At 49.0% G+C, this 13,111-nt stretch overlaps 1 protein-coding gene across 4 annotated transcripts in view; it reads left to right on the top strand.

The window, feature by feature from the left end:
* The window catches only part of EYA3 (EYA transcriptional coactivator and phosphatase 3), a 106,031-nt gene that overhangs the window by 24,136 nt on the left and 68,784 nt on the right, over positions 1-13,111 (top strand). For 2 of the 4 annotated variants that reach the window (XM_006164555.3, XM_006164559.3), the window contains exons 2-3: positions 2,056-2,151; positions 8,856-8,899. In XM_006164555.3, the coding sequence (XP_006164617.1) occupies positions 2,119-2,151; positions 8,856-8,899 (77 nt within the window). In that variant the 5' untranslated portion in view covers positions 2,056-2,118. Of the gene's footprint in view, positions 1-2,055; positions 2,152-8,855; positions 8,900-10,419; positions 10,464-10,998; positions 11,077-13,111 lie in introns of those variants that run through there. The other 2 variants (XM_006164553.3, XM_006164557.3) reach the window with 2 other exon arrangements.

Genomic DNA, 13,111 nt, shown 5'->3' with positions numbered 1-13,111 from the left:
CGGGAGAGGCAGCTGAACGCCGGGGCGTGAGCCCCCCCAGGAGGGGGGCCGGCCGTTCGGCGGCGCGGCTGCGCGCCAGGGCGTGAGCCCCCGAAGCCCATGAATCTTTTTGACCAATAACAAATCTTATCTTCTCCTTTAATGTTCTTCAGATTTTTAAAATAAATGAGTTTTTGTGTGGAAAAACAAAATTAACTGACATGTAATTGAAAATACTCTTCCAATTTTTACCTCCCTCTTACCCAGCAGTGGGCTTTGGGGCCCTTCATGGGGGGGTTATCAGAGCCGGTATTCCTACATAACAGCCCCCCATGGTGGGGACAGTAGGGCGCGGAGGGTGTTGGCAGAGCCGGCCACCTGCACGTGCAGCCAGTGAAGTGGTGAAGGGTTAGGCTCTTACAGGGCAGGATGGTGTGTGCTTGACGCACGTTGGGCCAGCACAGGGACCCGTGTGGAGACCTCGGGTCAGGCTCGATGCTTTGTCTCACAGGTGCGAGTGATTATGCTCTTCTGAGTTGAGTGAGACAGGTGCTGGGACGAGTGCTCACCCGCTCGGGTCGCCGCGCTCCGGGTCTGCAGCCCTGAGCTGGTGTCTGCATCGTGTCGCGGAGGGGGTGCCCCGTGAGCTACACGCGAGCCCTGGAGCCCCCGAGCGTCCGGATTTCGTGCTTGTTCTGACGTTTCAGATCAGGGCGGCCAGCTTTGCAGATTGTGCCCCTTCGGTGTGTTTTGTCTCTTTAACGTTTTGGAGTGTGGCTGCAAAATAGTGTCGAATTGGACCAAGACAGTACTGGAAGTCGACGGTATACTGCACTGTCACGTTTTTGTCTTACTTTTCTTGTTGCTTGTTTTCATTATTTCTGCAGTAAGATTTTATGCTTCAGCATTTTCTGTTGAGGACAGTGGTTGGTAGAAGCTATGGAAAAGCATAAACAATCATGTGTATTTAAAGGAAGTACCGCCAATATATGGTGTAGTGCTTGCATCACTTGACTCCCACATGGCTGACCACGTTTCGAGTCCCAGACCCGGGAGCTTAAAACTCACGCCAGGCATGTGTACGCGCGAGCGTGCCCAAGATCTCAGGAGGAGAATGGAGGAGAAGCGATTGCGACATGGCCATCTCCTCTGGGGGTCTTTTCACTTTCCCTCTCACTGTTTGTCTGTCTGTCTCTTCTTTGAGCGCATGTACCCTAAGGCAAAAACAAAACAAAACAAACCACCACAACAACTAGTCTTTCTTGTTAAATAGAGATGGGGTGTTCTACTTGTATGCTGCGCTTAGTCTCCCAGTGCCCGCCTGTCCTGTCGGGGCACGGGTGGGCTCACACTGACTGCAGGCTTAGACTCACTTTGCTTCCTTTGTCTGGAACCAGGACGTGAAGAGTGGGGTCTTAGGAGGCAGAGATACGTAAATAACTGACGAGGCAGGAGACGAGTGGAGTCGCTATTTCAGAAATCATTCGGGCCTTCCCTTACATGATGACCTTTTCTTCATTCTGAGATTCAAGGTATCACTTCATTTGTCTTCACTGTTAGGACCCAGGATTTGAGACCTGCTCTCAGTTGGTTACACGCAGACGGATACACAGCGAGTTGTGAGCATGTCCATTGGTAGCCGGGTCTGACCCATTTAAAGTGGCTCTGTGTGTCTGTGTGGATGGTTATGTAAATGCCCCACATTAAAACAGGCTAGATGTTATGTGACTCACTCACCTGCTGGGCTAGCCTCTGTCATCTTTAATGTAACTCTAATCCTTGAAAAGAATTGGCCTGTTATCTGCACATGGCTGTCATCGGAGTGTTCAGTGCGTTAGCTGCCATAGCGACCCGCAGAGGTGGCTGGGTGACGGCATCCGCCAGCGCTGTGAGGTCACCATGGGCCACTCTCAACTTGGTGCCGCGTGCCAGTTTAGAAAAGCCACGTGCACTGTGGAGATTTGGAGATTGGAACCCGCGTGAGCTCGGGGTCGCAAAATACTAAGCTCGCTCTCCGATGGCCTCGGTGATAACACCTCAGGAGTACATAAACGAATCTCCCCTTTTCTGAAACAGCCTCTGAAGACTGCTGACTCAGTTCGCCCTCGGTCACACGGAGTCCTCGAGCCGCTGGCCCTCATGGAAGAGGAACAGGACCTGCCCGAGCGGCCGGTAAGTGTCCCTTCCAGGCTGCAGCTGGCACGGAGGCTGCCCTGAGCGACGGCAAGTGCCACTCAGCTGCAGCTCCCGGGCCAAGCCAGAGGTTTCTAAAGGAGGATTCCCTAACAGTTCCCTTCTTCTTCTTCCTTTTTTTTTTTTTCTTTTTTGAAGAGGTTTTTGCTATAGGGCACATGCACTCGCCAGAAAGACAGAGAGACAGAAAGCGAGAAATCACCCCCAGAGGGGATGGCCTCACCGCAATCCCATTTCCTCCATTCTCCTCTCAGGATCTTGGACAGGCACGCACATGCACTCGGCATGAGTTTAAGCCACGAGGTCTGGGACTTGAACTGTGGTTGACTACGTGGGAGTCCAGCGACATAGCCATTACGCCATCTGCTGGTCCCTTTAATAGTTCTCTTCTAAGAATACAGTATTTTATGATCTGAAGTCCGTAGTTTGCTAACTTAACTCCTTTGCCAAGGGGTTTAGAAAATTCAGCATTACTGAGTGAATGTCATATCTGGAAATGTCCCTAAGGAAGGCAGTTGGTGGCTAGGGTTACAGTTTAAGAGAAGGAAAGGCAGGGGTCTGTCAGTCAGACCAGCACCCTATACTAGGACGTGCACTGCTACCTAAATTTCCCTACTTGATTTTTTTAAAGTGGTAGTAGTGAGGAAAGTACAGTTTGACCACCAGCTCAATGTTAAACACCAGGAAGACCCTGGAGACTGGGGTAGCTGTTGGATTCTTGTACGTATTCAGTGCAGGAAAATGAGTTACGCGTCCCCAGGTGATACGGTCTGCGGCCCTGCCATGGCTTCTTTATGTTTTCTGATGCTTAACCTTTAAGAGCGGAAAGCAGCAGCCTCGGCCCTTTTGCCTTTCCTGTTAAGAGGGCTTTTCCTTCTGCCTTCAGTTAGCCGAAGGCCGATTCGGTTAGCTGCCCTGAGTGGCCCCCTGGCATCCCCGTAGGAGAAAACGTAGAGGGTATGTGTTTTATTTCATGGAAATCCCACCTGGGAAAAATGGACTTGGAGAGCCAGTAGTAGGAGGTCCTTCCTGCTGCGCTGTGGTCTTAGCTCACACTGGCTGCCGTGTATACTGGGGTCTCTTCGTGCACTTGTAATGTCTCTTTACGGTGACGAATGGCTGCTCTCTCGTCCATGACTCTCACCCGTCTCGGCTGAGGTAGTGTAAGCTCGGAAAGCATAGCCACTGCTAGGAGGAACTCGGAAGCGTGAACTGTGATCTCCTGGCCCACACGGGCCATCAGTAATCAGGGAGACGTGGGAGGATTCAGAGCCACCCTGAGCCCTGTTTGCAGGGTGTGCACCCCTAGAACAGGTAGCTGTGTTACAGACACCAAAGGTATGAAAGAAATTGTCATTGGGTTTTTAATGCATTTGAGTTTGGGGGTTTTTTGTCTTGTAATTTTTTTGCTATAGGACACAGGCACTTGTTAGAGAAAGTAAGAAGTCACCCTCTAGGGCAGATGACCACGCTGCAGTCTCCACTCTCCCGTCTGGGCTTTGGGCATGCATGCCTGGTCTTCTGGGGCCAGGATCAGAACTGGAACTGTGGAGTTGGCCATGGTGAGCTATAGTGCCTTAACCAGCATGCCACCTGTTGGCCTGAGCCATAGTTTTCTAAAGAGCAGTGCAAGTGCTGACACACTGTTGAAGGGTATGCGAGTTTACTCCTTATTAGTGAGGGTGACTGCCGTGAGGCTGGCCCTCTGGGCGAGGGTAACGGGTGAGGGTGACGGCTGTGAGGCCAGTCTACTAGGTATGAAAGAAATTGTCATTGGGTTTTTAATGCATTTGAGTTTGGGGGTTTTTTGTCTTGTAATTTTTTTGCTATAGGACACAGGCACTTGTTAGAGAAAGTAAGAAGTCACCCTCTAGGGCAGATGACCACGCTGCAGTCTCCACTCTCCCGTCTGGGCTTTGGGCATGCATGCCTGGTCTTCTGGGGCCAGGATCAGAACTGGAACTGTGGAGTTGGCCATGGTGAGCTATAGTGCCTTAACCAGCATGCCACCTGTTGGCCTGAGCCATAGTTTTCTAAAGAGCAGTGCAAGTGCTGACACACTGTTGAAGGGTATGCGAGTTTACTCCTTATTAGTGAGGGTGACTGCCGTGAGGCTGGCCCTCTGGGCGAGGGTAACGGGTGAGGGTGACGGCTGTGAGGCCAGTCTACTGGGTGAGGGTGACGGCCGTGAGGCGGCCCGCTGGGTGAGGGTGACGGCTGTGAGGCTGGCCCGCTGGCAGGCCTTCTCTTCTCTGCTGCCTCATTCCCACCATTGGGGCCCACTTCTGCAACGCGGTATGTTAGACATAGTCACTTCAGAGGAAGATGAGGAATCGAAGTACTTTAACCCTGAATTCTCCACTGATCGTAAGTGGTTATTGTAATGGAGCGCCGTTCCTTATTGACTGGTGCCCAGATCTTCATTTATAAAGGTGACGGAGTGATGGTCTGGAGAGGACTATGCCATTGAACCAAAGAGGGGCCACCCCTCCCAGGCCATGGGGGCGGCAGGGTCCGTTAGGAAGAAGTATGGGTCTCTGCAGGAAGGGAGAGGCAGGCCAGAGTGGGCAGTCTAGGGTTGGAGTGGGACTAGTGCCAGTGGACTCTGGCCTAGGCACTGCCGGGGTGTGCAGTACCTGGCCCTGGTTGACTCAGGCCTTGGTATTTGAGAGCTAGGTACGGAGTGAGGGCCCCGGATCACAGGTGGGCTATAACAGCTTTGGCTTTTCATTTGGCCCCGTGATTGGCAGGTACCAAATAGGTGAATGCAGAACCTAAGAACGGATCACACACCAACCAGAAATAGCCAGAGCAGGAAGGCTAAACGCCAAGCAGCTCTCCACAGGCCGGAGTGGGAATACGGAATGCAGGTGGCAGCAGAGGCCCTATGCCAGACGGGGGCAAATAAAACCAAGCTTTTAAGCCCTACTCTTTATCTCATCTGTACAGGGCAGAGATGTTCCTAGTGTGTGCCATCATCAAACCTGTGTGGTCCCGGCGTCGCTTGCTGACTCTTCCTTATTGACTTATCCCTTCTCTTGTTTCATTGCTACTTACTTGCTCTACCTCAAGGATTTATTCAGGCCGCCATCACCATGCAGCATAAATCCTGTCTCGGCTTCCGCCTGCCGCTTTTCCTTCCTTGCTCAGGCCTCAGCTCCTGCTGCCGGAGATGGCTCTCTGCGTAGTTCATGCCTTTCCCCATCATCAGCTTTCTCATTACTCTGCAGTAGCTTGTACTTACTGTCTGGATCTGTTTGAAGAGTAAAAGAGGTTTGTTCTCTGCAAACTGGAAGCACTTAAAAGCCTTCATGGCTAGGACCAGCAGGTAGTGTAGTGGTTAAGGCTCTAGTCTGCCCCATGGGTGACTGTGGTTCAAGTCCTGGACAGGGTGGTAGGCATGTGTGCATGCATGCTCAAAATCCTGAGGGGAAAAAATGGAGGAGAAGGGATTGCAGCATGGCCGTCCCTCCTGGAAATGATTTCTCACTTTCCCTATGTCTCTGTGTCTGTCTGTCTGTCTCTCTCTGGTGAGTACACATGCCCCACGGTCACGATCTGCCACGTAGGAATTCAGCACCTTGGGACTAGCAGATGGCATAATGGTTAGTTACATCACTGGACTCCCATGTGGTTGACTGTGGTTTGAGTCCTGGACCCATCAACTGAAAACTCACTCCAGGTGTGTGTATGTGCGTGTGTACCCATTAAATAGCATCACACACACCCACACTAGCACTTGTTTGTGCTCAGATCAGTGCAGGCAGGGGTCACGTGAGGCGGGAAGTGTGGCAGACGCGACTTTGGGTGTGCTTTGTGCATGTCTGTCCATGAGCGTTGACTGTTTGCAATGGATTGGCTTGAAGCAATGAAAAGTGATGAAGTGCAGTTTTCCTTCAGAGCAAGTATATTTTCAATTTTTGCTCTGGGGCTTTGTATTCATTTTACTATCCGAATCTATTACTTTATGGCTCTATTGAAATTAAAACTGACTCTGAGTTCCGTCCTGTTCTGTGAGTTACTGTTTAATGACTAGAGACGCTCAGTTACTCGGCCACCTAGCCCTCCCAACGGAGAGGCCCTTTGGATGAGCAAGCATAAGCTCACCCGTGTTAGAAAGGTACATCATTATCTGGCTTACGTGAATACTGCCCTCTTTAGGTAGAAAGGGGGAAATGTTTATGTTAAGAGCCTGTGTTTTGTCCTGTGTGAAATTACAGCAGGTGAATTTTAAGTTTCTAGTCAAAATACCGTCTCTGACATTACTAAGGCCAGACCGCTCTCCTCGCACACCTGCCAGTGAGGTTATGCCAGACATTAGTGATGCGGTCTGCTCTTGTTGCCATCTGCACACCTGGGGTCCCTTGACCTTTGGTTGCTTTATGGTATGGTATCTTTATCACATTTGTGTATAATCAGATCTGTTTCTCCTCTATGGCTTCTGGGTTATCATGCTTAGTAAATACCCACAAGGTTTCGTTTACGTTTTTGTTTCATATGTTTCTGTAGTTTTGTTTTTAAATTCAGAGGTTTTTTAATTGCCTTTTTATTCTTTATCTTTTTTATACCTGTGAATATTTAATGTAGCACTGAATATAATGTGAATTGATATGCTTTCAGCAAGGAACCACAAATGCTTGGTCTTGTCTGTTTTGTGGTGTATCTTCTTTGTGTGTAGGTGTGTATTCTTATGAGGCATTGATGCTCATTAGAAATTCTGTGGGCTAGGGACCAGCAGTTGGTGTAGTGGCTATGTTGCTGGACTCCCACGTGGTTGACCGTGGTTTGCGTCTCAGACCCGGTTGCTTGAAGCTCACGCCAGGCACGTGTGCGTGCGTGCCCAGGATCCTGAGAGGAGAATGGAGGAGAGGAGATTGCGGCGTGGCCATCCCCCCCCCCGGGGGGGTGATTTCTCTCTCTCTGTCTCTCTCTGTCTGTCTGGCGAGTGCACACGCCCTATAGCAAAAATACTCTCAAAAAAAAAAAAAAAAAGAAACAAAAAGAAAAAGAAATTCTGGGAGCTTTGGGACCAGCAGACGGTGTAATGGCTGTGTCACTGGACTCTCACATAGTTGACTGCAGTTCGAGTCCTTGACATGGTGGCTTAAACTCACGCCGGGCATGTGTGTGTGCGTGCCCAAGATCCCGAGAGGAGAATGGAAGAGAAGGGATTGCGGTGTGGCCATCCCCCCATGGGAGGTGATTGCTCGCTTTCTGTCTTTCTGGCGAGCACATGCGCCCTATGGCAAAAACCTCTAAAAAAAGAAAAAAGGAAGAAGAAAAAGAAATTCTGTGGGCTTTGTATTTATTATTTACCTTTCATGAAATGGTAAATTTCATCATCTTAAGTAGCTATATTTCCACCTGAAATGTTTGTTTTAAATTATTTAGCAGAGCTTCCACCTTCTTTTGTTAACGCTAAATACTTCAAAATAGTCATAATTTGAATGGCCGGACACATTCAGCGTGTTTCTGCTATGACTGACGATTCTAACCAGGGCGCTCCAAAATCAGGTCTGTCATGACAAGAAGACAGGGAGACTCATTAGTAGTTTTAACCATTAGTTTTCCTACTTGTGGATTGTTTTTTAAAGAGGTTTTTGTCTTAGGCGTGTGTGCTCACTGGAGAGAGACAGACAGAGAGATGCAGTGAGAGGAAAAGTGAGAAATCACTTTCCGGGGCGGGGAGGGTGGTGGCCATGCTGCAATCCCTTCTCCTCCCAGGATCTTGTGCACGCATGTACATACATCTGGCTTGTTTCAAGCCACCGGGTACAGGACTCAAACCACAGTTGGCCATATGGGATCCAGCCACGAAACCTCTACACCTATTGGTTGGTTCCTGTTGGTGGGTTTTCAAAAACCATTTTAATGGAAATGATCTCATTCCAGAAGGAAGAAGGAAAGGTTATAAAGTTGCAGGGGGGGGGAGGAACAGAATAGTATGAAGAATATTTTTTAAATTACTGTCAGCCTGGTAAGTATATATCTTAATTTTTGGTACTTTAAGCAGTTGAAATGTAAAAAACATTTCTGAGTGAATGATGTATGTGCAGATTTACTCATACCTTTTAAACTCAATGTGTTGGTTGGGCTGTAAAACCGACTCATATGTATCCAAGTCTGGTACTCTGTCCTGGTAAACACTCTGCCTTGAGAAGCTATCTTTGGGGACCAGCAGTTAGCGTAATGGCTATGTCGCTGGACTCCCACGTAGTCGACCGTGGTTCGAGTCCTGGACCCGGTGGCTTAAACTCACGCCGGGCGCGTGTGCGTGCATGCCCAAGATCCCAAGAGGAGAATGGAGGAGAAGGGATTGAGGCGAGGCCATCCCCCTGGGGGGTGATTTCTCGCTTTCTATCTTTCTGTCTCTCTGTCTGGCGAGCGCACGCGCCCTATAGCAAAAAAAAAAAAAAAAAGGAGAGAGAGAAGATATCTTTGTACATAGTTGACTTTGAGTTTAAAGAAGACTTTTTCATTAAAATGAGGGCTCCATATGAAAAACAAAGAAGTCCATCTCTAACTCCGAAACATTAAAGGTTGATGAAATATAGCTAAGCAAGTAAGATGAACCATTTACCCTCATATGTTAGTTACTGTTAGCCTTCTATTTTAGTTGCTAATATTATGATTTCAAAATCAGATCATTATATTGATGCCTTTGTATATTTATATTTTTGCAGGTGAAAAAAGCCAAGATGCAGGAGACGGGAGAACAAACACTAAGGTGTGTACAGTTGGGTTTCTTTTTGTTTGTTGGTTGAATTTACTATAGGGCATATGTGCTTGCTGGAGAGAGAGAGAAAAGGCACCGCAGGGAGGATGACCATGCCACAGTCCCTTCTCCATTCTCCTCTGGTCATGCATGCACACGCACCTGGTGTATTTTTCTAGCTGCTGAGTCTGGGTCTGGACTTGAATCACATGGTCAGCCATGTAGGATCTAACCACCCTGGCTGGCCCCAGTTGAATTTCATTTTAGTGCTCTACTGATAACTTTTATCCCATGCCAATTTTATAGTGACATGTTTTAGATTCACTGCCTACTTTTTGGTTCTTATTAGCCATTACTCTGTATGCATATGTGTGCATGTGCACGTGTGCATGCATGCATGCCCGTGTGCACATGTTACCTGTGAGGTGGTGGGGGAGAGAGTGAGGAGAGGAAGCACCCTCCAAGTGGGGACTGGTCATGCCACAATCTGCTTTCCTCTAATTCTCCATCCCATCAGGATTCTGGGCAGATGCCTACGTGGACGCTGTCGGGTTGGTCCTTGAACCTCAACTGGCTATATAGGATCTGTCTTCCTCTGGATGGCACTTCTCTGTTGCACAATAGGGTTGGCTCCATTTTGAAATTATTTGGTATAAGATTACAATTTCCTCCAAAATAATATCCCTCTGGACACATTGACACCTTTTCTTCTGTGTCTGTTACTCGGTGAAGTGTGTGCTGAACTCACATATCAGGCACTGCTCTAACTGGGCAGACTCGGACGGTAAGAAGAGCACCGCACTCTGCCGCCCTCGCGGCACACCGAGCAGGAAGCATAGCTGAGGAAGGAGCCCAGAGCCTGGCGCTAACTACCGAAGGGGCAGGGCCTGCCTGCGTCGTTCATGCTCTTGCCTCCACCGGAAGGAGGCCGCTCCTCTCTGCCTCGCAGTCTAGCTCCCACAGTGCTGTGGCCCAGCTCTCCTCACGTCGTCTTTCCTGTCGTTTGTCTACCAGCCACATGAGCCAGCAGCTGCATCATGTCTGACACATTAATTTCAAGAATCATATTCTTTTTTTCCTTTTTGAGAGATTTTTGCTATAGGGCATGTGCACTTGCCCAAAAACCAGAGAGACAGTGCGAGATCACTTCCCAGTCCCTTCTCCACTCTCTTCTCAGGATCTGGGACACATGTGCACACGTTTGGATGGAATCTCTAGCCACTGAGCGCACGTGCCCTATAGCAAAAAAAAAAAAAAAAAAAAAAAAAGGAGAGAGAGAAGATATCTTTGTACATAGTTGACTTTGAGTTTAAAGAAGACTTTTTCATTAAAATGAGGGCTCCATATGAAAAACAAAGAAGTCCATCTCTAACTCCGAAACATTAAAGGTTGATGAAATATAGCTAAGCAAGTAAGATGAACCATTTACCCTCATATGTTAGTTACTGTTAGCCTTCTATTTTAGTTGCTAATATTATGATTTCAAAATCAGATCATTATATTGATGCCTTTGTATATTTATATTTTTGCAGGTGAAAAAAGCCAAGATGCAGGAGACGGGAGAACAAACACTAAGGTGTGTACAGTTGGGTTTCTTTTTGTTTGTTGGTTGAATTTACTATAGGGCATATGTGCTTGCTGGAGAGAGAGAGAAAAGGCACCGCAGGGAGGATGACCATGCCACAGTCCCTTCTCCATTCTCCTCTGGTCATGCATGCACACGCACCTGGTGTATTTTTCTAGCTGCTGAGTCTGGGTCTGGACTTGAATCACATGGTCAGCCATGTAGGATCTAACCACCCTGGCTGGCCCCAGTTGAATTTCATTTTAGTGCTCTACTGATAACTTTTATCCCATGCCAATTTTATAGTGACATGTTTTAGATTCACTGCCTACTTTTTGGTTCTTATTAGCCATTACTCTGTATGCATATGTGTGCATGTGCACGTGTGCATGCATGCATGCCCGTGTGCACATGTTACCTGTGAGGTGGTGGGGGAGAGAGTGAGGAGAGGAAGCACCCTCCAAGTGGGGACTGGTCATGCCACAATCTGCTTTCCTCTAATTCTCCATCCCATCAGGATTCTGGGCAGATGCCTACGTGGACGCTGTCGGGTTGGTCCTTGAACCTCAACTGGCTATATAGGATCTGACTTCCTCTGGATGGCACTTCTCTGTTGCACAATAGGGTTGGCTCCATTTTGAAATTATTTGGTATAAGATTACAATTTCCTCCAAAATAATATCCCTCTGGACACATTGACACCTTTTCTTCTGTGTCTGTTACTCGGTGAAGTGTGTGCTGAACTCACATATCAGGCACTGCTCTAACTGGGCAGACTCGGACGGTAAGAAGAGCACCGCACTCTGCCGCCCTCGCGGCACACCGAGCAGGAAGCATAGCTGAGGAAGGAGCCCAGAGCCTGGCGCTAACTACCGAAGGGGCAGGGGCTGCCTGCGTCGTTCATGCTCTTGCCTCCACCGGAAGGAGGCCGCTCCTCTCTGCCTCGCAGTCTAGCTCCCACAGTGCTGTGGCCCAGCTCTCCTCACGTCGTCTTTCCTGTCGTTTGTCTACCAGCCACATGAGCCAGCAGCTGCATCATGTCTGACACATTAATTTCAAGAATCATATTCTTTTTTTCCTTTTTGAGAGATTTTTGCTATAGGGCATGTGCACTTGCCCAAAAACCAGAGAGACAGTGCGAGATCACTTCCCAGTCCCTTCTCCACTCTCTTCTCAGGATCTGGGACACATGTGCACACGTTTGGATGGAATCTCTAGCCACTGGGCCCCGGCTTGAACGGCAGTCGGCCATGTGGGAGTCCAGCACCTCAGCCACCACACCACCTGCTGGCCCCAAGAATTGCATTTTTCACCGTCACATGATTGTTTCTGCTCATTTATTTTAAAATCGCCACACCAGCCTTATACTTCCAATCAAATCATTTGTCGTATTTTTTCCCCTTTCTTTATTTTTTAGGAAAGGTTTTTGCTATAGGGCGCGTGCGCTCAACAGACAGACAGACAGACATAGAGACAGAAAGCAGGAAATCCCCCCCCCTAGGAGAGATGGCCACACCACAGTCCCTTCTCCTCCATTCTCCTCTCGGGATCTTGGGCACGCACACACACGCGCCCGGCGTGAGTTTAAGCCACCAGGTCTGGGACTTGAACCGCGGTCGACTACGTGGGAGTCCAGCAACATAGCCATTATGCTAATTGCTGGTCCCATAATTTGTCATATTTTCACTATCAGCTGACTCCATCAGAAAAAACTTCAGCTGCTTTTCTTTTTTTAGGTTTTTGCCATAGGGTACATGTTCTCTCTGGAGAAAGCAGACAGGGAGTGTGAGCAACCCTTCCCATCCTGGGGGTGTTGGGAGGATGGCCATGCTGCATTCCTTCCTCTTTGGGACCGTGAGCATTCATGCACATGCACCCCATGTGATTTTCTAGCCAATGGGTTCGAGACTCAAAGTGTGGTTGGCCATGTGGGCGTCCAGCACCTTAACCACCAGGCTACCTGTTGGCCCTTCAGGTTCTTCTCTGTCCGGACACAGCCTCAGCATTTTCCTGACATACTTGTCAAAACCACAGCCCTGGTTAGACCCAGCTGTTCGCCTGTTCCGTACCGATTTCCAACACCTGAGAGCGTCATAAGAGAAACACACAAAACCACGCCCGCCAGTCTTCGTCTCGGGGTTACCATGCATTACCCCGTCCGAAACAAGGGCTCGAACGCTTTTCTCGTGGCTTATTTCCAGTCTCCACAATCGCCTTCTTTCCTTCCTTCCCTTCTTCCATGCCTCCTCCCTGCTGCTCTTGTTTATTCAGCTGTGGGTCTTTCCTCCTGATTCAGAGAAAGTAGAAAAGTTGGGGTGCCTGGATTGACTATCACCAAGCCTGCCCCTACTGCTTCTCTGTGGTCACTGTCACCTTTTTCCTGAGGTTCATTTCTCCGTTCTTAACCAGTCTGACCCTTCCCTTATACTCATAACCCGTTACCTTCTTCCTTTCCTGCTATTAATCTCTTTTCTTTCCTTTAGCAATTTTTACTGTGATCGGAGACACACAGTCAGTCAGGTCTTGCTCTGAGCCAAGCTGCGTGTCCAGCGCAGAGGGTCGAGGGCGCTCTGCCTGTGGTCCTCACCTGCCCCCCCCCCGGGCGCTCTGCCTGTGGTCCTCACCCCTCCCACCCCGGGCGCTCTGCCTGTGGTCCTCAC

The sequence above is a fragment of the Tupaia chinensis genome, unplaced genomic scaffold (genome assembly GCF_000334495.1).
Source record: "Tupaia chinensis unplaced genomic scaffold, TupChi_1.0 Scaffold143646_1, whole genome shotgun sequence".
NCBI classification, from domain to species: domain Eukaryota; kingdom Metazoa; phylum Chordata; class Mammalia; order Scandentia; family Tupaiidae; genus Tupaia; species Tupaia belangeri.
Note: the sequence above shows the minus strand (reverse complement) of the source record. Positions and strands in the feature narration are given on the sequence as shown.